The sequence below is a fragment of the Canis lupus genome, chromosome 13, assembly GCF_003254725.2.
Source record: "Canis lupus dingo isolate Sandy chromosome 13, ASM325472v2, whole genome shotgun sequence".
Lineage (NCBI taxonomy): Eukaryota > Metazoa > Chordata > Mammalia > Carnivora > Canidae > Canis > Canis lupus.
This window is the reverse complement of record NC_064255.1, coordinates 4,069,773-4,094,183: the sequence shown is the minus strand read 5'-3', so window position 1 is coordinate 4,094,183 and position 24,411 is coordinate 4,069,773. Positions and strand designations below refer to the sequence as shown.

Genomic DNA, 24,411 nt, shown 5'->3' with positions numbered 1-24,411 from the left:
GCAGTGTTAAACCGCTGAGCCAGCCACCCGGGCTTACCCTTCAGTAATATTTAATAGGGAAAAAGGGTTCTGAGACCAAAAAAGTTTGAGAACTGTTGTTGTACTTCATTCATTAGACTCTCTAGAAGTTTATCTTCATGATAAAACTTGACGTATATATTCATTACAGCAAATGTTGCAATAAGTATTTAAGGGCCTTAAAATCCCTACCACTTAGACAAATGGTGGTTTTTATTACACAATGTGGTGCTAATTTTGTCATAATGCACTTTCTCCTTCAATTGTTTTTTTCTCATCACAAGGTGGTATTACTTAGATTCCCTAGGTCTTAAAAAATAGTCACCACTTTAACTGTTACTTTTCTACAAAACCCAGCTTAAATGTATCCATTTTTTGTTTATGGCTCTTTTTTTTTTTTTTTTTGTCTTGTTCTGACTTCTTTGTTGGCCTTCTAACTAGGAAGTTTTCAGTGATTACCCACTATTTTGAATATTATTGTTCAGACTTCTTTATTTATGTCATTTGCTTTGGACACATCTCACTCTTCAGGGAGCTCCTTTTTTCCTGTTAGTCCAAATACTGATTTCGATGTTCTCAAAGTTCCTTGTTCACTGGAGTCGCATATTAGCAGGATATCCTACCTAGCATTTGCTTTATTAGCTTGTAGGATGTCATAACTATAGACAGGGAATATAGAAAAAAATACTTTAAAGATGCACTGAAAAAAAGTTCTAAACAAAATAGCTTTGAGGGCACGTGGAAGGCTCACTGGTTGAGTATCTGCCTTTGGCTCAGGTAGTAATCCTGGGGTTCTGGGATCCAGTCCTGCAACGGGCTCCCTCTGGGGAGCCTGCTTCTCCCTCTGCCTATATGTTTGCCTCTCTCTGTGTGTCTCTCATGAATAAATAAATAAAATCTTTTTTAAAAAAAATAGCTTTGCACTAAATTGCTGAGAGATATGTATTAAAATATTTTGGTTATAGAACTAAGATTTTGTTTTAAAGCTGTAGAAAACTAGAGATTAAAGTCAGTCACAGCCACAGAACAAGGAAAGTGTTCATGTTTTAACTTTTGATCACTTAGAGTTTTCAATTATCTCCACTCATAATTGTTGAGAGTGCTGTATTTAGCAGTTATTCATTGACATTTCTTGTTACATGCTGGACCCTGAATACATACCTCTTTGTCTGTAAGGTGCATTTATTTTTTTATAAGAAGACAATAAATTATCTTCTAATATAATGCCTTATCACATTTTTCCTTAAAATATAGCCTTCTTTCCTATTGCTCTTCTTTCAGGCTTTAAGCTTTCACCAGTCTTCTGAAAATTTGTGGATGAAACTTCCCTTTATGTCACACTAAGCGAGACATACCTTTTTCAAGAAGTCAGATCTTAATGAGCTATTCATTCTATGCCATAGGTATTATATTTTGTGACACACAACTGTTTGATGGAACTGCAACTCTGCTCCACTATTTCCAGTTTTGATACTACTTAAATATATCACCTTCTTCTGTGTCACTACAGTTAATTATAAACCACCAAACACATGATCTTCAAATATGCCACTGTCAAGTACAACATAGTCATTAGTTACTGGATGACTGAACAGGATGTCAGTGAGTTTGAGCAATTGAAGAAATCCAAAGAGATTTCCAGAAATCATGTTTATCTCTCATTTGAACTGATTGTTAGTGTGTTTGACGGTGCCACCTGGCAGGTTATTAGTTTCAGTGTATGACCTGAGGGTTCTCCTTGGCAGTGAGAAGTTTTAGGTTATTCAGTTCTGAACTCAGTTAACTTCTATAACTTCTAACACTGATGTTAACATACTCTTTTTTTTTTAATGTAAGAAAAAACATATTATCCAGAGAAGCTTCTGGTTTGTAGAAAACTGCAGTCTTCTGGAGGAAAGAAGTACCCATAGAGATGAAATTATAGAGCCCTGTATACTATATAACATCATGAATTAGGAAAGTAATTTAAAATTCTAAGAAACTGACAAAAAGTGTAATTGTTTTGTTCCAATTTTATTTTTTTAATGACAGCCTTTTAAAAAAATTTCTTCTCTGCTGTTTCGTTCTATTTCCTTATAGCAGAATGGTCAGGATATTTGTTATATGAAATTTGTTTTGTTGCATGAAATGTTAAAGTTATTTTTTAGCAAATATGCTCAAATTATTATTGCGCCTTAATTTTGGGAACAAATTCTTGGTGGAGACTTTTTTTGTTTTGTTGGGGGTTTTTTAATTTTTTGTTTTTGATGGAGACCTTTAAGACAATGCTTTATCAGCCTTATTGTTAATGTAAGATTGTTTTTGGAAAACCTAAGAAACAATACTTTTATTTCATACATTTGAAGCAACTCTATGCATTTTAAAATTTTGTCATCTTGATGGTGATGTTTATTTTGTTTGCTAGGTATGCTTAAGAAATAATCCTCTTTATCATGCTGGAGCAGTTGCATTTTCAATTAGTGCTGGGATCCCTAAAGTTGGTGTCTTAATGGAGTCAGTTTGGAATATGAATGATAGCTGTAGATTTCAACTTAGATCTCCTGAGAGCTTGAAAAGCATGGACAAAGCTAGCAAAACTACTGAAGCTAAGTAAGTACTATAGTCTAATCATGGTTTTATACCAGTTACTAGTTTGCTCTGTATATGAGGGGTTGGGGTGGTGGTAGAGGTAGCCAAGGTGACTTAGTGTACACAGAAACACAGAAAAGTGCTCTGTGGTGGGTCTCATGAGGATGTCTGTTGCAGCTTGGTTAATATTTGTGTAGTTTAGTTCTTGATGTTCAGCAGCTGGAATTACCATGTAGAATTTTCTTTTGGTGTCTTTGTTTTGTCATTAGAGTGTGTCCTTTGCCATTGTGTGGCAGATAAAATGTGTTCAGCCTTACCTATATCAGGCCAACTTTACCCTCCTCTCTCCCTGTGTAATCATCCTAATTTCTATCTAATGTCTTATCTGCATCTTGATCCTTGGAAGGATTTTACAAGTTAACGTGTTAGGGAGGGAAATTCTATAAAGGATTTGTAAACTCTTCGGTTGGAAGGGTATGTGAACAGAAACACTGCAGAGTTGTCTGGAGCCCGTACACAGAAGCTAGCTTATTGTTTGGGAGCCAGATACATAGATCTTAACACTTGTATCTACTTATCTTTAAAAATATTTATATGTAATGTAATTTGGTTATTTGGTATATGAACTATGAAAAACTTTAATAAAGTTTATAAATAACTTTTTCCTAATGTTATAAAAATACATGACCATTATAGAAACATGGATAAGTAATATATTTCAGAAATAACATTTTAAATATTTTGGTGTATCTTAAAAAAAATGTATACAGGCTTTGAGAAGAGATGATCGGGATTATACTATGGATTTATAAAGTGCTGAAATTTTTTTGTTTGCTCTAATGAATGTAATGATTGTAAATTTGCTATCTTTATTGCTGCTTTTCCTCTTAATGCTAAAAATGCGAATTCAAATTCAGAAAATACAAGGATTATTGTTAAATAAGTTAAAAATAATCTTTAATAAACCAAAGCTATTGTAACTTATGCCACGTTAAGGCTTCTTGCTTTGTATGTAGTGTTCTCTCCCCCTCTCTTATTTTATAAAATAGATTTATAGACTTCGTCTCTAATTACATTGATTTTTAATCCTGTAAATAAAAGTGACAAAACACATTTTCATTCTTAATGAAACTTTGTAAAGAATGATGGAAATATTTTTGATGTACACAAATACAAATGAGTTTAAAATAGAATATGCTATTAAAATCACGTAATTTGTGAAGTTTTTCAAGCTTCCTTGAAACTTGCCATCTTTATTAATAAACTTAGTATAAGAGCTTAGTGAAATCAAATGTTAAGAATATGGTCATTTTCATATGAACAGACTCTTCTGTACTAAGTCATTTATATGCATTCACTTTAAAGGCATATTAGTGATTAATCAGTATCGGTCTCTTTCCCACCATCACAAGATTTGCAGAGCAGCTGTGAATGAGTGTTCATGTGTGCTTGTACTGACCACTTTGCCAAGATGGTGGTGAAAATAATACTTGCTTTCTGTGGACTATTTCTAAACTCAGGTGAAATTTCCTGGTGTAGGTAGTAGGAGATGAGGGTTTGTTTTTGTTTTTGTTTTTGGTTTTTGGTTTTTTTTTTGGGAGATGAGGGGGTTAAGATGATGGCCCTAATTATAAAATATACCAGAATGATCTATATATAACAAATTTCTTAGAAATAGGTGACTTTTCTGATAACTAACTTCTGTCATTTAATGACTAAAAATATTTGTTTTTTACCATCTGTAGAATATTATGTCGTTGCTGACTGTAGTTATCGTCTTAGGTGTAGTTAATGAAATAATTCAGTGCAAAGGGATAGTTTATGAATTCTGTAATTTTTCATTTTGGTTTTAACAGATGATGGTTCATCACCATATGGTTCAGGAATAAATTTTTGTAAATCATTGTGAGTAGAGTTCCTTCTTTGAACTCTAAGAAATTAATGATCTAGTTGGCATTTTATATTTCCCTTTACCATTTTCTCACTTAAACTGCTATGTCCAAGTCAGGGTTCACTGAAGTGAGAAGCTTATTTATTTGCTCAAGAGGCTTAGGCTAAATTGAGTATAGTTTTTGTTGCTATTCTTAGATAAGGCTTATCTGAATCATTGTTCCATGTTGTTGATGGCTTTATATTGCGTATTTTTCTTTCCATTCTTTTAAAACATTATTAAGAATTTGAAGTATGCACTGTGTACCTTTTTCCCTATCTTGAAATAGACTACTTTTTACAAGTTTTTAAGATTTCATTCCTTTATAAGCATAAACTTGAGTCTTAACAATATCTGACAAGTTCCTAATATTTCATTTTCCTAATACTGAGGAGACTCTCATTTCTATCTCAGGCCTGAAAGTAAGCAGGAACCAGTGAAAACAGAAATGGGTCCCCCACCATCTCCAGCATCCACATGCAGCGATGCATCCTCAATTGCCAGCAGTGCATCAATGCCATATAGTAAGTTTTATGTGTAGTGTATATTGGTCAAAATAAGGTCCCAGGGAGACAGCCGTATTCAGTCTGTTTATGATTTGTGGCAACTCCTACCATTTTTAATATCTTTTCATGTAAATTGCATTTCTATCAGTTTGATTTGTGTGTATGTATGCGTAGCTTTATTTAAATGAAAAAAATGGTATTTACAGTGTTGCTATTCTCTTGTTTTTGAAAGCAGTTTCTTATAACTTGTAAAATGTTTTGCAGTAATGGGAAATAAACTGCCACTAATTAGAATATCTGTCCACCTTTGTTGAGACTGTTTTATTACAAATTGGTTATGGCTTGGTCAGAATTTATAGAATCTATGAACCTAGACTCACTACTGCACCTTGGGTTAAAAGAGTTTTTTTGGGGATCCCTGGGTGGCGCAGCGGTTTGGCGCCTGCCTTTGGCCCAGGATCGAATCCCACATCGGGCTCCTGGTGCGTGGAGCCTGCTTCTCCCTCTGCCTGTGTCTCTGCCTCTCTCTCTTTCTCTCTGTGTGACTATCATAAATAAATAAAAAAATTAAAAAAAAAAAAAAAGAGTTTTTTTGTAAGGTCCTCAAAATAAATTTATTTTACAATGTATTTGCTTTCACATAAGGAAACAGAGTTAGACTTTATCAACAGTTATGTGATAGTCTTAAGAATAGCCTAACAGATTTTTAAATTTTATTTTATTAATTAATTTATTTTCTAAAGATATTATTTATGAATACATGAGAGACACACAGAGAGAGAGGCAGAGACATAGGAAGTGGGAGAAGCAGGCTCCTTGCAGGGAGCCTGATGCAGGACTGGATCCAGGACCCCCCCGGGATCATGACCGGAGCCAGAGGCATGCTCAACCACTGAGCCACTCATGTGTCCCCAGATCTCTTATTTTATTTTTTCAGATCTTTTATTTTAAACCTTGGTCAGAAAGTTCTAATTATAAGGGTTCAAAGAAAATTTTTTATTTCTTCTTTGTGGTGTTTGCAGTAGCGTTAGCATCATTAGTCATTAACAGATACGGTTATTTTTCTCTATGAAGTCATTTGAAGAGGAAGTTGGTCATAAAACATCATAAAGCAGTAGTTCACAGAATTGTTATATAGATATCTCAGTTATGTATCCCTTTACAGATTATCTTTTTTCATATATTTAGATGAAATCTATAAAGTCTTTTTTACATTTTCTTTTTGGTACTTACCATTTTGTTGTTGTCTAAGAACGACGACGGTCCACCCCTGCCCCGAAAGAGGAGGAAAAGGTGAACGAAGAGCAGTGGTCTCTTCGGGAAGTCGTTTTTGTGGAAGATGTTAAGAATGTTCCTGTTGGCAAGGTTTGTTGAAAATATCTAAGAATTAATTACTACCAGAACTAGAACAGTATTGGTTATCCAAGAATTTATGGTTGGTGAGTGTACAAGCCCTTTCCTCAAAGTTGCCCTGTTTATCACTTTCAGTGAGTCCTTAGCCTGTTGTAGATATCTTCTTTGTCCCTGAAGATGAACGACTATGAGGCTTCTTCTTGAACATTTATGGTGATATGTTCTTTTTAGAAAAGTTTTAGAATAATTTTAGAGTTGCTGAAAAGTTGCAAAAGAGATTTTATATATATATATATATATATATATATATATATATATATATATATAAATTATATTCCTTTTTGATACAGTCCATTCTTTGGAACTATTAGAATTAGTTCTGAAGGAAAGATCATCTTCCATAACATTTAAAAACTTCCTTAACATTTAAAAATCTTACTGTCTTCAAGTCACCTTCTAGTTTCTTTTCCCTTCTTATGGAGAGAGTCTCACTTTCTAAGAAAAACAAGTGGGTAGAGTCCATCAACTGGAATGTCATTAATTTCATCTTTCCCTCCACATATACTGAAAAATGGATCTCTAGCTGCAGAATATCTGCAAAGTAAAATGATTTTTCTGATTGCTCATTTGTTTCTGAAATTGATGGTCTTTCATTTGTACTTAAGGGAAAGAGTAGATATGCCACGCCCTTTAATTTACAAAGGCCTTTCTCATACACTATTCCATTTGATTCTCAAAATAGAGCTATAGTTTATGGGCAAGTGTTTCCTCTGAGAAGATCACACTGACTCAAAATTAGAAACAGCAAGTAGCAGAGGTAGGACTCGAGTATTCTGGTTTTAAGTTCTGTCTTTCTGTATATTGCTAACTCTCTACCTATGTTGTCTAAAATGGTAGCCACTAATTATATATGTGGCTAGTTAATTTTACTAAAATTAAATAATGTTAAAAAAAAAAGTCAGCTCTTCAGTCACATTAGCTCTATTTCAGATGCTGATTAGCCACTTATACTAATAGCTACCATATTGGGCAGTGCAGATATAGAACATTACCATCATGTTGTAAGTTCTTTCATACAGCAGGGCTCTGAACTAATAAAAGAGGAAGGATAGAAGAATTTCAAGGGTTATACTTCATTTTTTCAGCTGATTGCTAAATGCCACTGGCTCTAAGTGCTGGCTATATGGTCAGTTGTTCTCTAGAAAATAAGCCTCAAGTATAGAAACCAACAGCAAAGCTTTGGTGAGTCTGTTTAGGTTATTATTTTTTTTCCACTTCAGGTTAATTTTATAACTTTGTGATCATTAGAGAAATATAAGAAATTAAATGCCTTCAGTGATAAATAAGTTCAATGGGTATAATTTGCTTATTGATTTCACAGTAAGTTGGTATTAATATTCAGCATATTTGCCTATACTTATAGGTGCTAAAAGTGGATGGTGCCTATGTTGCTGTAAAATTTCCAGGAACGTCCAGTAATACAAATTGTCAGAGCAGCACTGGTTCAGATGCTGACCCTTCTTCTCTCCTGCAAGATTGTAGGTTACTTAGAATTGATGAACTGCAGGTAGGTGTATAGGAGTCACTCAGCAGGTAAATGGTGGGACTGACTACTTGAGTGATTACAGAGTTTGAGAGCAAGTTTCCTTCTGTGTCATGTAGGTTGTCAAAACTGGTGGAACACCAAAAGTTCCTGACTGTTTCCAAAGGACTCCCAAAAAGCTTTGTATACCTGAAAAAACAGAAATATTAGCAGTGAATGTGGATTCCAAAGGTAAAGATTTTGTAACTTTTTCAATTGGCATACATTATATCCTACTAATACTTGTGTAGTAAATGGGTATAGGATAAAATGGTTTGGAGTGTTTGAAGTCTTTATCCCCCTGTATATAATGTTGTGGAATGAAATGAATTTACATTTCAAATATGACTAGAGATGTTAAAATTTGCTAGGTACTTGTTAAGGGTCACTAAAGATGTATAACTTTTTTTTTTTTTTTTATATTTATGTTTTCTGAAGGTGTGCATGCTGTTTTGAAGACTGGAAATTGGGTACGGTACTGTATCTTTGATCTTGCTACAGGAAAAGCAGAACAGGAAAATAATTTCCCTACAAGCAGCATTGCTTTCCTTGGTCAGAATGAGAGGAATGTAGCCATTTTCACTGCTGGACAGGTATAGAGGCTTATTTTTTGCTCTTGGAAATTGGTCTGACAACATTCGCAATTTTGTAAAGCCTAAGGTTAGGTTCTAATAATTTGCTTGTCATTAAACTATTGAAGAATTTAGAATATCAAGGACATTTAATACTGGATTTCTTATTTGGTCTATATAAACTAATCTAATTTGAAGCTAAGTATACCTGTTGTAAAAATCAAGGATGCATTTTTTATTGAGAGCCAAATTCTATTATTCTTAATCTATTATAGGAATCTCCTATTATTCTTCGAGATGGAAATGGTACTATCTACCCAATGGCCAAAGATTGCATGGGAGGAATAAGGGATCCTGATTGGCTTGATCTTCCACCTATTAGTAGTCTTGGAATGGGTGTACATTCTTTAATAAATCTTCCTGCCAATTCAACAATCAAAAAGAAAGCTGCTATTATCATCATGGCTGTAGAGGTAACTTGACTATTTTGAAACTAGTGGCATTTTCATTCACAGGATACTGCTAGAATCTAGGGAAAACAATCTTGAATGGATTATTTGTTAATGTTTTCTACAGGTGATAGTAGTCTAATAGGACTAGAGAGATGAGTGAACCAAAGATGACAGTGTAAATGTTTGAGTAAGGCATGCACAATGTTGTAGGAGCACAAAGCGGGAGGGACATAAATCAGACTGTGACTGTAAAGAAGGCTTCTCTGAGGAGGTGATGCCTGAACACAGCTTTCAATCATCAGATAGGGGTCTCCGAGACAACAACTGAAGATAGGAGGGGCTATCTCTAGTACCAAGAATAGCCTTTGTGAATCTCACTATGTTGGGAGACCGTGTACAATTTGTTGGTATAACCAGAAGGTAGAACTCCTATGGGTCAGTGAGTAACAAGTGCAAAGGCTGGAGAAAGGCACTAGGGTGCCTTGTGTGCTAGCCTAAGGGATATGAGCTTCCCCCGAAAGCTTGGAGGAGAAGGATTTTAAACTGGCTTTTTTAAAAGAAGTATGGGGACCAGATAAAAAGGCTCATGGTAAAAAGGCTATCCAGGTTAGAAACAAAGTAAGCTTGAATTCTTGGAAATGAGGAAGAGGGAGGGGATGGATTCAAGAAATCTTAAGGAAGTAGAAGCTCTGAAACTTGGTGCTGGTCATCAACAGTAAATGAAAGGAAGGATTTAGAAAGCTTCTGATTTGGGTGTGGTTGGTTGGTGGGGAGAGATAAAAACAGGAGGAACAAAAGGGATGAGGGAAGCGGATGAGTTTAGTTTTGAACATGTTATGGGTGAGGTGTTTGTTAGATGTGGAGGCAGGTACCACCAGAATTTACTGAAGCAACTTGAGCACAGTTTGACCTGATTTGACTATTTTATCCTATTTTCAAAGGATCACTCTTGACCTGCCGAGAATACTAGGGGATAATTTAGAAGTAGGGAGGCCTGTAAGGGGGCTATTCAAAAGGTCTAGGTGGGGGCAGCCCAGGTGGCTCAGTGGTTTAGCGCTGCCTTCAGCCCAGGGTGTGATCCTGGAGACCCGGGATCAAGTCCCACGTCAGGCTTCTCCCTCTGCCTGTGTCTCTGCCCCTCTCTCTCTCTCTTTCTCGCTCTCTCTCGCTCTCTGTCTTTCATGAATAAATTTTTTTAAAAAGTTTTTTTTTTTTAAATAAAATCTTAAAAAATTTTTTTTGGAAAAAAAAAAGGCCTAGGTGGGAGGGGAAGGGGGTCTTGGCTCAGGAGGTAGAGTTATGAGGGAGAAGGGATTTGATTCTAGGTTTATTAGTTTAGGCTGATGGTAGAGCCAACGGATTTGGCTCTACCATCTATCATCAATATAGATGTCAAACAGCGGAAGCAAGAGGGCCAAAGATTTTGAAGGAATGAAGTTGGCATTTATAGAGATGGGAGACTAGGGATGAAGCAGGTTCAGGAGGGGAGGGGTAGACAGCAGGAGTTTGGTTTTAGACACGCAGAGTTTAAAGGTACCTATCAGATATCCAAGAGGAGGTAGTAAATAGATATGTAAGTCTGAAGACCCAGAGCAAGATGGAGAATGAGACTTAGTAGCTTACAGTACATTTCTGATATTTAGAGGAATTACACTGAATGAGATTGTCAGGGTCATGAAGAAGAAAAGAGGTCTAAGGATTGAGCCATGAGAATAGTATCAGCATTTAAATGGTAGGGAGATAAAGAAGAACCTGCTTAAGAGACAGAAGGAGCAGCATCCACAGGAGTTGGAGGAAAGCTAGAATGAGTGTTGTCTTGGAAGCCAGGTGGTGAATATGTGTGAAACAGGATGCAGTGATCATCCATGTCCAATGATACTGTAGCCAGGCAAGGCAAGTGTTGAACGTGATTGGGGATTTGGCTCCATCTGGGTCGCTCTTGACAGTGGGGTCGCTCTTGAAAGCCTGATGAGAGTGGGCCAAGGAGAAAAATCTCAATTCTTATGAGGAGATTTTCTGTAAAGAATGGAAACAGAACTTGGTATGGGTGCTTATTTACCCTCCATTTGGTTGGAGGTGAAAGCAAACTTGTTAGAAATGCATCTAAAATGAATTGACTCCTGAGAGCTGCTTGTAAGCTTTTTGTTTAGAGACACAGTGCTCATATTCTTGGTTTAGTTTTGGTTGTAACCTACTAGACAAGAGGTTCCAAACTAATAGGCGTGTGGTTAAGGAGGTTGCGGTGGCCTGAGCTTGGCTCCTGGAAATAACCTTCACATCATTTTAAAATACTTGATTGGTTACCAACATTTAAAAGCCATAGGATTTTTCTTTAAAATCCAGATTTTCAGTTCTTAAAATATGGAAAGCTCTGAAAACACTGGGCCATAATAAAGCCATTGGCATGCCAGCTTTAGAAGCTGTATATTGTCTCTCCAGTTTATTGCAGTTCTTGATACTTAATTGCTTTAAATGTTGCCATTTATTTATGATATAGTTTGTGTTCTTTCTTATCCCTAGCCTCCTTTACTCATTTGTATTAACTTCAGATGTTCTGTAGGCATTTGATTCTGTGACCCCTGCACTCTGTCAGCATCTCAGGGGTAAAGATAAAATGTGTCATCCTCCCATGGGTAGGGATAAAGTGTGCCATCATTTATTTTTGTACCTCAGTGAGTTGGGATTGGTACACAGTAGACCCATGAGAAATGTTTCACTGCACTTACTCTGCCTTTTGCTATAAGAATAAGTGACAAATACAACATAATAGTGATGCAGAGTAAACTCTTTTCCTTGTAACACTGTAAATGTTGTATTGGTAACTCTCAGGGTGAGAGTCCATGTAAAGCAGTTTGGAGATCAGTGTTTGCTGTAGCTGCTTCCAACCCAATGACTGGATGATTGCTTGAAAACCTCTTATGTCACAGAATATGCAGCAGAATATCTTGACTTAGTTACTTTCAAAAGTACTGTGCTTTTCATTTTTTGGAGAGCCTTTGACACATTTTCTCAATGTATTAATTACTTTATATATCACTGGACTTTGGCAAGTTTAGTCTTATGTATTTCACCTCATACTCTAAAACTGGAGCTTACAATATATGGGCTCACCTCAGTGTCTTAGTGCCACAGTCAAAGTCGTCTATCTAATATGTGGCAGGTACTGAAAATAGTTTTTTAAGTATTTTTTTTTTGTCCCTCCTCCCCTGCCAGTAGTCACTTTTACCTTTCCTCCTCCATAAGATTGAGGGAAGGGATAGGTTATTTAGTTTAGGGGAGAGATGGTAAGTTGTTCAAATTCAAATGCATCTTTCTTCTTCCCTTTGTAGTCCACACATTATTTTCCCAGTTCTTAATTCTAGTTAAAATGAACAAATTTACTTGTTTTCCAAAACTAATGCTTTATATTTATTCCATTAAAGTCCCTTAACAGTTTTACATTCTGAAAGAAGTACACTTGAACTCCTTGGTTTGTACATGCTGTGTCTTAGTCTGTTCAGGTTGCTATAGATTGTGACTGGCTTATAAACAACAGAAATTTCTAACAGTTCTGGAGGCTGGAAGTCCAAGATCAAGGCTGGGCAGATTTGGTGTCTGGTGAGGGCCCACTTATTGTTTCATAGACAGCCATGTATTCTCATGTGGTGGGAGGGGAAAACTCTGTTCTCTTCAGCCCATTTTAAGGGCACTAATCCCATCCACAAAGGCCCTACCCTCATGACTTAATTACTTCTCAAAGGTCCCACCTCCAAATACCATCACACTGAGGATTAGCTTTCAACTGAAGAATTTTGGGGCCATAGATTTTCAGTCTATAGCATGCTATTTCTCAGGTAGTTAATGGAATATACTATAAATCATTAATGTTACTATGTCTTTGACAATAAAGTGCATTAGTTGTTACCTCTGAGGGATTGCATCTGTCATGATTTCTAGGAGAGTTGAAGGTTTTGGTTTTCATGTACCAGATATAATAAAACCTTCATAAGTATAAGAGGTATGCGTAAGCATGTATAAAATATATAGGATGTATACCTTTACTTAATTGGTTAACAGTGCTAATAGAGTTCTAATTCAATAGTTATGTAAGATACAATATAAACCAGGGCAAGGGTTAGTAGACTGGCCTTTAAGCCAGATCCCAGTCACTGTCATTCATTTGTGTATCGCATATGGTGGCTTTCCTGCCACTGCCAGAGTTGGATCAGTTGTAAAAGCTGAAAATATTTACTGGTCTTTTACAGAAAATTTATCCACTCTTTTCTATTCCTGTCATTTGTATACTGTGCTTAAAAGGTACCCTCAATTTTAAGTCCTTTGGTGGGCTACTTTGTCTCTATTTACTTTCAGAGCTGATTATGTTATTGTATGCAATTATAAAATGAGGAAGTTTTGACATGTGTAATGTACTGTTCAAATTCATTGAAGTTTTTTCCCTAATTTGTCTGAGCACAGAAACAAACGTTAATGCAGCACATTCTACGCTGTGACTATGAAGCCTGTCGACAATATCTCATGAATCTTGAGCAAGCGGTTGTTTTAGAGCAGAATCTACAGATGCTACAGACATTCATCAGCCACAGATGTGATGGAAACCGAAATATTTTGCATGCTTGTGTATCAGTTTGTTTTCCAACCAGCAATAAGGAAACTAAAGAAGAAGAGGGTGAGAATAAGAACTATAACAAGGTCTCTAAAAGGAATTTTAGGCAGTTTTGAAAATATAACAGCTATTAAAGAAAAGGAAATGACTACAAAGAATTTGTGTGTACTTTTTCTTTGCTTTGTAAAACAGGAGTTTCGATATTCTTAGAAGGTAAAGATGTCTGTCCTCTGGTTAGGTTGAGTATGTAACATAAGCAGATAACTTTTTATCAGTGTGTTTTCTACTATATATATAAACTATATGAGTAATATTTAATGAGACTTACTGATTTTATAATAGCAAATAACTTTTATTACCATGAGAATTATTTAGCAAGTTAAGGCAAGTTACACTGAAGCAACTTTTATGCCAATTTTCAGAATGTAGAGGGGAAAACAGCCTAGTGAGTTCTGAGATGTTTTTGGAAAAATAAGCTTTTTTTGCCATAAAGGTTTTAATTGGCTAAATGTTTGAAGGGGAAATCTGCAAGCCTAAAGTGCAGTTGTGTGGTTCATAAATGTTTTTCCCGATTTTAAATTCTACCAGTGATACTCTGGTAGCTACTTTTTTTTTTTTTTTTTTTGTAGCTACATTTTTGAGCAGTGGTTTTGCAGGCTGCTTTTTTCTTTTCTTTTTTAATGTTTAAATTTTTTTTTTTGTTTGCAAGTTTCTAACCTTTATTATCTTATCATTAAAGGAGGATGAATAATATATAAACCAAGACTTGAGGTACTGAATTGTGCATCTTTTTCTTCCTTGGTAGTGAAAGCTAGATTTCAGTCTACTTAGGAATAATCTTATCTTTGACCTTTGGGGGTTGAAAAGTAAGGCAGAATAAGGAAATAATTCACATATTAAAGGTCATAGTTAAATCTATCTTAAGTGTGTTGCTCAGGAAAAAATTAAGCGATTTATTATCTCTAGTATGTGAATTAGAGTACTAAAATACATAGTAGTTAGCATTTAATGGCCTGTACATACTTAATCTCTTAGTTATTTTTGAAATTTAAATTGATCCTAATTTCTTCTCTTATGTTTCAGAAGCAGAGCGCTCTGAAAGAAATACATTCGCAGAAAGGCTTTCTGCTGTTGAGGCCATTGCAAATGCAATATCCGTTGTTTCAAGTAATGGCCCAGGTAATCGGGCTGGATCATCAAGTAGTCGAAGGTAATGTGATTTTTACCAGGAAAGTTTAATTGGCGGAAACAGAATCCAAGTACAGAAAAATGTATCTCTTATCTATCTTATGCATGAATTGGTGGGTCCTTTTGCTTTGTTTTTGTTCCTTCCAGTATCAACCCTGGGAAAAAAGATCTGATAATATCTAATAAGATTTTAAGCGTAGAATAGTAGGATCTAGGACGCTTCAGAAATTTGAGATAATTTAGACAAGTAGTTGAACCTTGATTCTTTGAATGTGTTTTAAGTTTATCATTCTTGTTTCCTAGGAAGTTATTTTCTTTAGTTGGAGAACAAGTAATAACAATTATTGAAAGAACTTCAATCTTACTTTTTGGATTACTTATTTAGCTCAATTTCTCAGATGTCTTATTGATCTGGGAAGAATTGAAAGGCTGGTGTGTATTGTAAATGTTTGATATATATTTTAAATTTTCAGGCTCTCTCAGTTGTGGGATGGACAAACCTTAATCACACAAAAAATTACTAGGTGTTTGAATAGATGAAGAATATTATAAAGAATTCAGGATATAGTGTTTTGTTTTGTTTTGTTTGTTTGTTTGTTTGTTTCCTGAAGGAAAAAGCACATTTATATTAGACACGAGAGCCAGAGTTCTTGGACACTTGACAGGTCACTGACGGAAGCACTGCTCACTGTGCTAATATGATAGATTGTAAAGTCTACTTAAAATGAAGACTCTCTTTGCCTATTTTCTGTTCCATATCCAACTTTCCCTTTAAAAATGATTCTTCTAAAATTGATAGCTTCCCAGGTTCAAAAATGTCCTGAAGTGAGATTTATCACAAACTATTTATGGGTGACCAAATTATAACTTAAAACAGTACAAAGACCTTATATAGATTATACAAAATGGAAATTATCACCAGCTTACTTGTTTAGGACTATACTAGGCAGATAAAGTGTTTGGTCTAAAATGGAAAACAACTTAAATACTTCATGAAGAAATTAGTGTCTGAATTATTTCAGGTATTTCATTTCCTCAGGGTTAATACAGGTGCAGATCAAGTTGGACTCTGATATGGTTGGTCCAATGCCAGTGCTGCCATCTTTTTTTTTCATGTAAGGATTATTTTGAAGGCAAAGACTAAAAGGAGCTTCAAGAGTGGGTGATGTGTTGCTCACAGAAATAATTTGCAGAGTAAGCTCCTTTGAGGCATTTGCCGAAGATTTCACTGCAGTGCTCTTAACCAGTTCAAACTCAGGGCTGCCGGTTGAACAGATGAAAGCACAGGAGTCTTATTATCCACGCCGGGCAGTAGGAAGTCCACAGACTCTGCTTCATTGAAGTGAAACCCTCCTCTAGCCTACAATGGATTTTCTAGGCGATGCCCCTTGATGAGTATGCAGGCTGGGATTCATGAGCTGTAAGCTCAAAACTGATGCAATTTCAATATTGAATGGAGTACTGTTAAATGTCTTCAGATGATGATTTGACTCAGAAGTTTTGTTATGTGACTCATAGTTCCTGAGTACAAAGGGCAGATTTAGTGGAAAGCTTGATTGATGCATCTGATTGCAGGTGTATGTACTCTAGAGATTGTTAATCTGGAAGACACATGACCTTCGCTTTTTTGTCACAGTGGTATGTTTGAACATGACTGGATTCTAAGGCTTCTGTAGCATGGATATAACGTGCTTACAAAGAGGAAATTACATCATCCTTGAATTCTTCCATATTGTCAGAAAATACGATGACTCCAGGCAAGCCTATACGAAGAAATGTCAAAACTCTGAATCTTAGCAGCCAAGGTGGTATCTCCTCAGTATTGTCCTCAGCCACTGAGGATACAGGTGAATCTTCATGAATTGTGTACAACATCTTGAAGAATAATTTTCTTTTTTTTGTTTTTTGTTTTTTGTTTTTAAAGAATATATGAGGAGCTGGGCATTGTACTTAAAAATGTTCCCAAGACCTAATGAAGAAAAGTGGTTAAGGACAATTTTTTAAAATGACAAAGGAATGACCCCCTCATTTAATATTGAATTGACTACATCACAACAACAGAGTTGGGAGTTTGCAAGTTCAAGATTAGACTATGGTCTCAATTTATCTTCATTTTATTCTTAGTCAACTCTAAGCTAGAGGTTGGAGAATAGTCCACGTTTTGTTTGGCCTGTGCACTGTTAAAATTTTTTTTCCTTTAAAATTTGAATGCCTTTAGATAAGCATGTATGCTTCTAGTTCGCCATTAATCCCTATTTATTAGACCTGACTGCCCTTTTCCTCAATTGATATTGCCTTCTGGGCCTGTAGGCATTGACTTTGTGACCCTGGAATAAGCATTCTTCTTAATAGCCCCAAACATGCATTTATTTTCAGGTTATTTGTAGTGCCTCCCACTTACTGCTGATTTTTTCTCTCTCTCTGTATTTTGAGTAAGATACACTAGAATACCAAGTGTCTGTGTTGAGCTTAATTAAGATTATTTAGGAACATCACAGTGTGAACAGTCACCCTGATGTGTGCTGTTACCTAGTAAGGTAGGTATTTACCTACCTACCAAATTATAGGTATAATTTTTCTGTGGGTGAGGTCTTTGGACAGGGAAGTGACCTTGACTGAAATAATCCCTATGCCCTGTACCCCTCCTTATTCCAAATACTCTTAAACTCAGATATCTGAATTGGGAGAGGGAAGACATCAATACCATAAAAGAATTAACTATAGGTATTTCTTGATAGTGAATACTAAAATAACTGATATATTATTTGAGACGTTAAAACTTACTTTGCAGAATCTTCCAAAGAATGTTTCTGTTCCCAAAGGTACATCATCATATATAAGCTTTATAAAATAGATGTGTTCCTGAAAGTAACCTCCAAAAGAAATCTTTGTAAAGCTTTTTAAAAAAATGTCCTTATAAAATGGAAAGTGTGTTGATATGGAAAACCACATTTACCCTTGGATCACACAACAGTTATAATTAGAAGAGTCAAACATTAATAAAAATCTTTCTAAATTACTTATTTGTAGACATATAATGTGCTCATCTGGTAAAGTGGTAGGTCTTTCACATCAGAGAAATGTCATGACTTTGGGATTAAATTTGCATGGGAGAATGGTGTCCCTTATGTGTTACCTGGCCCTTATAATTGAATTTTTAGTCTATATTCATTTAGAGACTCTAAAATTGTGGCTGATGGAAGGGATTTGCCTTATGTGCTCTCTCTTAACTGCTGTTTGTAACATGTTAATTCTGTAGGCTTTTGTAAGCTTTTATTCAGAGGTATAGATTTTTATACAGGTAGTTACCAGTTCCCCTCACAAGGTCTGTGTTTGTGATTATTTCCTTTTCTTTTTAGTGATGTGCACACCTGTGCAGTATTTTTATACATATATATATAGCAGGAGAAAAAAAATCACGCCCAGACATTAATCTAACAACACATTTTATAAGCTCCAGTTTCATTAATTTTCCTTGGGATGCAAGTTGTACTGTTAAAAACATTTTTTTCTTTTTTTGGTATGAAAAATCTAAATTGGTCTTTGTTTTAAAACAAAGTGTGTGGACATTAGTTCAATTGCTTTTGAGATCACAGCAAAGGGATTTATTTAATGAGCTAACAGTATTGGTTTTGTGCTAATCAGTATGTTTGCTGATGTTTATTATTAAACTTAATTCTTACTGGATTATAAACAGGGGACAGAAAATTCTTTTTGTCTTAATGTTCAGCTGTTCATTTACCTTAACTGTATGAAAGATTATTTTCTAATCTTCACCGTAAGTTTTGTTCCCTGTGCTTAAGTTTGTGTGGGAGCTTAATATAGTGGTTTTAGTGCTGAACTGGGTGCTCCCAGTTTCATTTCTATCCCTCACTGACTTACTCTGTGATTCCAGAATTGGCATTTGTACTTCACTTCCCTTGCCTGGAGTATTTGCTTATAGAACAAACTTTGATCTCAGATGAGAAGTTCTGTGCACCTTTTCATTACATTTAGCCATGGTAGTGAGCTCCAATTTTGTCCATGTTCTTCTAGTTTGAGATTACGGGAAATGATGAGACGTTCGTTGAGAGCAGCTGGTTTGGGTAGACATGAAGCTGGAGCTTCATCCAGTGACCACCAGGATCCAGTTTCACCCCCCATAGCTCCCCCTAGTTGGGTTCCTGACCCTCCTGCGATGGATCCTGGTAAGATCTGTTATTTTATTTAGTGTTTAACCAAAAAACAAGGTCCTGAAAGACAGGAAATTAAACATTTTAATGGGATATTTAGAAATCTGAAATGTTTAAAAGTAGCATAATGAGTAAACTAATTTAGTTGTAAAGATTTGGTTTAAGGGGTTTATAACTTAAAATTCTAGAAATTTTTTTTCTTTTTTTTTAGAAACTTTTTCATTGACATCTGTATTTCCATGCTAGCAAGAAGCTAGTTAGTAATACATCACAATAAGTCAGTAATTTATCTAGTGGATTCCTTCTCGTATAGTTTGGAAAACAAGTTTCCACTTAAACCTCTGTCTGATTTGACCTTTGGCTTACAGAGAAAAGCCTTAAGGCCAGTTAAGAGAACATGTTAGGGATATGTTGCCTATAATGATGTACATCCTGCTGTTCTGTTTACTGAAAGATGGTGACATTGATTTTATCCTGGCCCCTGCTGTGGGATCTCTTACCACAGCAGCGACTGGTACCGGTCAAGGACCAAGCACCTCCACTATTCCAGGTGAGAATCTGTACTATTTTATCTGCCTAGGCATTTGGGTTTCTACAGATCCACACTTGATTTCAAAGATACTTTCCTGGCTTGAAAACTATCTGTCTGAATTAGATCTTCCATATATCAGTGAAATTGTGTGTATGATCATACACATCATCATGAACAGAGTTGTAAAGTGTGTTAATGTATTTAAATTTTCTATAATGAAGTTACTAATTTATTACGGATACTAGAATATTTTTCTGATGGCTTATTTAATAGATACGTGGTATGTTATTCCAGAATATTCTTTCACTCTGTTTTGTTTACTCTTGTTACCAAATGGATCTGCTTAATTACAGGTCCTTCCACAGAGCCATCTGTAGTAGAGTCCAAGGATCGAAAGGCCAATGCTCATTTTATATTAAAATTGTTATGTGACAGTGTTGTTCTGCAGCCCTATTTACGAGAACTCCTCTCTGCCAAGTAAGAAGTTTAATATACTTTTGATGCAAAGATTTAGCTTAGTTCCCTGTACTATTTAAGTTGATCTTGCAGTGTATGGATAACAGTTATCTAATGTGAATTTAAAATAACTGATCAGAATCTAGCATTTTTTTATTCCCTCTGTAATTAACCAAGCTCTCTTCAATGAAGGGCCCTTCTCAGTATAATTCAGTGTACACTAAGTAAATACAAACTAATTTTATGTGAGCTTGATTAGGAGGTGTGTATATGTATATAAGTTAAAAAGATCACAGTATAGTTATTCTCAAATGTGAATTCATAAATTATGTCATTGTCATTGGGAGAACTTAAAAAATTATACAGATTCTTTTCCAGGCTTTGCACTAGAAGTATGACTCAGTAGGTCTGGGATGGGGCCTGGAATTTGTAATCTAAAACTCTGTGGATGATTCTGATGGTTTCTCTGGAAATCTTTTTTTGCCTTGAAAAGTCATAATGAGATTATGCAAAGTTTTTGATAAGTATTGTGTGGCAAATCCTCATTAACGTTATATAGTGCTGCTTTCAGCATGGCTGTTTATGTTCCTTGTTCCTTTACAAACTCATAATAATAAGGGGCTCCTGGGTGGTTCAGTTGGTTAAGCATCTGCCTTTGGCTCAGGTCATGGTCCTGGGGTCCTGCGATTGAGCCCCACATTGGGCTCTGTGCTCAGTGTGGAGTCTGCTACTCCCTCTTCCTCTGTCCCTCTCCCTAACTTCTGAGCACTTGTATGCTCTCTCTTATAAAATCTTTAAAAATAACTCCAAACTCATAATAATAAGCATTTTTATAAAAGTTAGCTCTTATCTATGCCACACTCTACTTTTATTAAACTCTCTATCAATGTGGAATAGGCAATATTATTCCCATTTTATACATGAAGTAATGGTCTTAAAGGTTAATTAACTGCCCAGGGTCACAAAACTAGTGAGTGGCACAGCTGGAATTCTAAATGTGGTCTGTCTCTTGGTTCCAGAATTCAGACTTCCAGTCATCACCCTTATGTTACCTCTTCATATTTTAGAACAAGAAGGTGTTTGAGTTTTTTATTATTGAGGGCAAGGGAGTTTTTGTTTAAGCCTTATTGGCCTTAGGCCATAATGACCCAATTTATGAACTTATGATTACTTTAATGAAGGCTGCCCCACTAGTAAAATAAGTCACTGAATTGGAAATAAGTTATTACTCTAGAAGCAGCTTATTAATTTATTAGTGGTTTGAGGGATAGATAAAAAAAGATAGAAAAAAATGTATGTATGTATGTATTTGTATATATTTTTATTTTCTCACTTAAAAGTTTTACTTTCGATTTATGGTGTTTTTAAGGGTACTATTTTGTATAATTGCCTCAATCATTTGGTGTTGTCTAAATAGGCAAGAGTAGAGACTGGAGTTTGAGGTTTTGGTTTTTGTGTCCACTTGTCACCTTTTTTAGTATGTGTGTTACAACAAACTGAACTGGAAAATGGAAGAGAAGGATTAGATATAAGAGCAAAAAATTGATTTAGAAGGAAGTCTTCATGAAGAATCCAAATTTTTATCCTAGTTTCTAGGAACAGTGATGCTATTGGCTGACATAAGTCAGATAGAGAGCAGGTTTGGGGAGAAAGGTGATAATAGTTGTTAGACATGTTGAATATGAGGTATCACTGGGAAATCCGAAGTAGACTTACCAAGTACACAAGTGTAGATGTTGGAACTATGTTATTGTAGAGGGGTAGTTGCTTTGGTAGATCAGAGAGGGAGCCACAGGTGGCTGAGGACTAAATTTTGGGAAATACAGGAGGGAATAGAAATTCAGGGAAGAATACTGAAGGTACATTTTTAAGAGAAAATACATAATAATAACAGGTAACATTTATTGAGTATATTTTATTTGCTGAGTATTGTGTTAAAAGCTTTTAAGTAATAATTGATTTAATCCTCATCACAATTGTATGAGATAGAGCCTATTACCATCCCCACATCTAGAAAATATTAGTTTGACTGTAGAGCCCTTGGTGATCTATTCTTTAGTGTCACTAAGGCCAAGAAAGGAGAACATGGTTGAGAGAGACAAGGATCCTTAGAAAAGTGGCTTTCTTTCTTAGTAGGAGACTAGAAAATAACACCAGTGATTTTCTTTGAATGGTAGAACATTATTTAATACAGCAAAATTACTTTTTTATTTCATCATGAACATCTATTTCTTTTATAATCAAGGAATAATTGATTATTAATGTTTTATGTATAATTTTTCTTGTTTTAGGGATGCAAGAGGGATGACCCCCTTTATGTCAGCTGTAAGTGGCCGAGCTTATCCTGCTGCAATTACCATCTTAGAAACAGCCCAGAAAATTGCAAAAGGTAATTTAAGTCCTAAAAGAGTTGCTTATTTTTTAGTTTGAATGGGTTTCCTTTTACATATAATAATTTGATAATATTATTCAAACCTAATTCCTGTGTATTGAAATGATGTAATTGAATAGAAACTATCAATTTATTCTTTTGTGTATGTGAATTTGTGTGTAAAAATTTATGTGTTTGTTCTTATTCCAAGTATATTGTGTCTTCTAACTTTCCATCAAAAAACAGCTGGTGTAATTTTTTAAATTAAAAAAAAAACTGTATAATGGATAATGTAATGATTAATCTTTTGAAAATGAAGATGGATTACTGATAGAACCTGTCAGTAGTTAATTGGTGGAAGTGATAAAATTTTATAGAAACAATAGGTCAGATGCCTAAATGCTCTTCCCTCTGACTTGGAATTCCTGCTTAACAGAATGCAGTAAGGAATATCAGTTCCTGCTGTCCAGCTTTTAAAAGACTAACATACTTTAAAATACTGGCTAAAAAATTTATGTGATTATCTGTAATTTGTTAAATAGAGCTAGAACTTTAATCTTAACTGCATAAGGTGGACCTATATATTCAGCTGATGTGTGCTATATTGTCATCATGTGGTTATGTTATGATTATACTTTGCTGTGTTTTTGCACCAGAATTGACTGAATTTCTTGCCCATTGACTTGTGTATCAATTTTAAAATAAAAATACAGTAGTTTTTTATTTATACTGTGTAAATGTTAAAGCTTTTGCATTTGAGTAAAGTAGTAAATGGCTGTAGATTAAGGTCTTTCTTGATATCTGAACTACTGTGTTCTTAATCTTTTTAGCTGAAGTATCCTCAAGTGAAAAAGAGGAAGATGTTTTTATGGGAATGGTTTGCCCATCAGGTACCAACCCTGATGATTCACCCTTATATGTGTTATGTTGTAATGATACCTGCAGTTTTACGTGGACTGGAGCAGAGCACATTAACCAGGTAAGCTATTTTTTATTTCCCTGTATTTATGCTGTCTTCAGATATTCTTTTCCTTTCTTCCCTTTCACTATCACTGCATTATAGTTCTTAGTTCTGGAGTTATAAGTCTGGTATTTCCTTTTATTTTGAGTTGTAAAATTCTCCAAAGAAAATTAATTTTTATTTAATTCCTAAATAAGTGAAACAAAGGAGGTGATTGTTAAATTAGTGATCAGATACTTCCAAAATTAGAAATCTTCACTCAGTGGTTTAATCTGATCCATAGCTCTTGATATAGATTTCATAACTATAATACCTTTTTTGGGGGGATGATATGAGTTATTTTTGCTCTACTGGTTAACATTTGATTTCCACTTGTGTAATATTAATGTGTATTTGCTATACCCATATATGACTTTTTCTTTCCAGAACACATTAGTTTTGCTCTGCTTTTGTTGTGATTGACTTGTTTCAGAAAATATCAGAGGTAATTATGATGATAATATGTACATTTATTCTTTTAAAAAATTAATCCTTCTAATTTTAGGATATTTTTGAGTGTCGAACTTGTGGCTTGTTGGAGTCACTCTGTTGTTGTACAGAATGTGCAAGGGTTTGTCATAAAGGTCATGATTGCAAGTGAGTACAATTCTGGTTTTCTTTAATATTATAAATTGGATTCATATTGCTGTATTAAAATAGTCTATACCAAGATAATGTTCTATTTCTTAATTCAGGAAGCATGAGGTTTTCTTCTCTTTAAGCTACTTTATGTATTTAAATATGGTTCTTGATTTAAAGTGTATTCTGAAATGTTTTTCATTTGCTTTTGTATGTATTCTCCAGCCAAAAGGAAATCACTGAAGTTAAGTGAATCATGTGTATATTTGACCTATGTTTTATTTACTTCTTAAAGTGAATTAATAACTTTTCATCCAGCAATAGAGTTACCAAGGCTAGTTTGTTAATTTTCACATATTTAAGAAGCAATAAAATACTCCATCATGGACATTTGCAGTGAGTGCCTCAGTCTTAACAGGAACATCAGCTATAACTTTGCTACAGATGTCTAGATGTTATGGTTAACAGAGAATTGGTTTGTAAAAACCATCTATTTCGCTTTAAAATAAGTTATACAGGACAAGTAGAA

At 35.0% G+C, this 24,411-nt stretch overlaps 1 protein-coding gene and 1 long non-coding RNA gene across 20 annotated transcripts in view; one reads left to right on the top strand and one right to left on the bottom strand.

Annotated features, from left to right (window-relative positions):
• LOC112661978 (uncharacterized) overlaps positions 1-24,411 on the bottom strand; it is a 165,901-nt gene that overhangs the window by 53,592 nt on the left and 87,898 nt on the right. For 13 of the 14 annotated variants that reach the window (XR_007401852.1, XR_004815240.2, XR_004815242.2 and 10 more), the window contains one exon: positions 6,256-8,107. This is a non-coding gene — a long non-coding RNA (uncharacterized LOC112661978). Of the gene's footprint in view, positions 1-6,255; positions 8,108-10,733; positions 10,998-24,411 lie in introns of all 14 variants that reach the window. The other variant, XR_007401859.1, reaches the window with a different exon arrangement.
• Positions 1-24,411, top strand: part of UBR5 (ubiquitin protein ligase E3 component n-recognin 5) — a 135,869-nt gene that overhangs the window by 73,232 nt on the left and 38,226 nt on the right. For 4 of the 6 annotated variants that reach the window (XM_025450120.3, XM_025450117.3, XM_025450121.3 and 1 more), the window contains exons 14-28: positions 2,423-2,607; positions 4,931-5,040; positions 6,275-6,387; positions 7,799-7,942; positions 8,038-8,149; positions 8,396-8,550; positions 8,805-9,002; positions 13,437-13,647; positions 14,668-14,794; positions 18,808-18,959; positions 19,399-19,494; positions 19,830-19,953; positions 22,224-22,321; positions 23,134-23,282; positions 23,809-23,900. In XM_025450120.3, the coding sequence (XP_025305905.1) occupies positions 2,423-2,607; positions 4,931-5,040; positions 6,275-6,387; positions 7,799-7,942; positions 8,038-8,149; positions 8,396-8,550; positions 8,805-9,002; positions 13,437-13,647; positions 14,668-14,794; positions 18,808-18,959; positions 19,399-19,494; positions 19,830-19,953; positions 22,224-22,321; positions 23,134-23,282; positions 23,809-23,900 (2,066 nt within the window). The remainder of the gene's footprint in view (positions 1-2,422; positions 2,608-4,930; positions 5,041-6,274; positions 6,388-7,798; positions 7,943-8,037; positions 8,150-8,395; positions 8,551-8,804; positions 9,003-13,436; positions 13,648-14,667; positions 14,795-18,807; positions 18,960-19,398; positions 19,495-19,829; positions 19,954-22,223; positions 22,322-23,133; positions 23,283-23,808; positions 23,901-24,411) is intronic. The other 2 variants (XM_025450118.3, XM_025450122.3) reach the window with 2 other exon arrangements.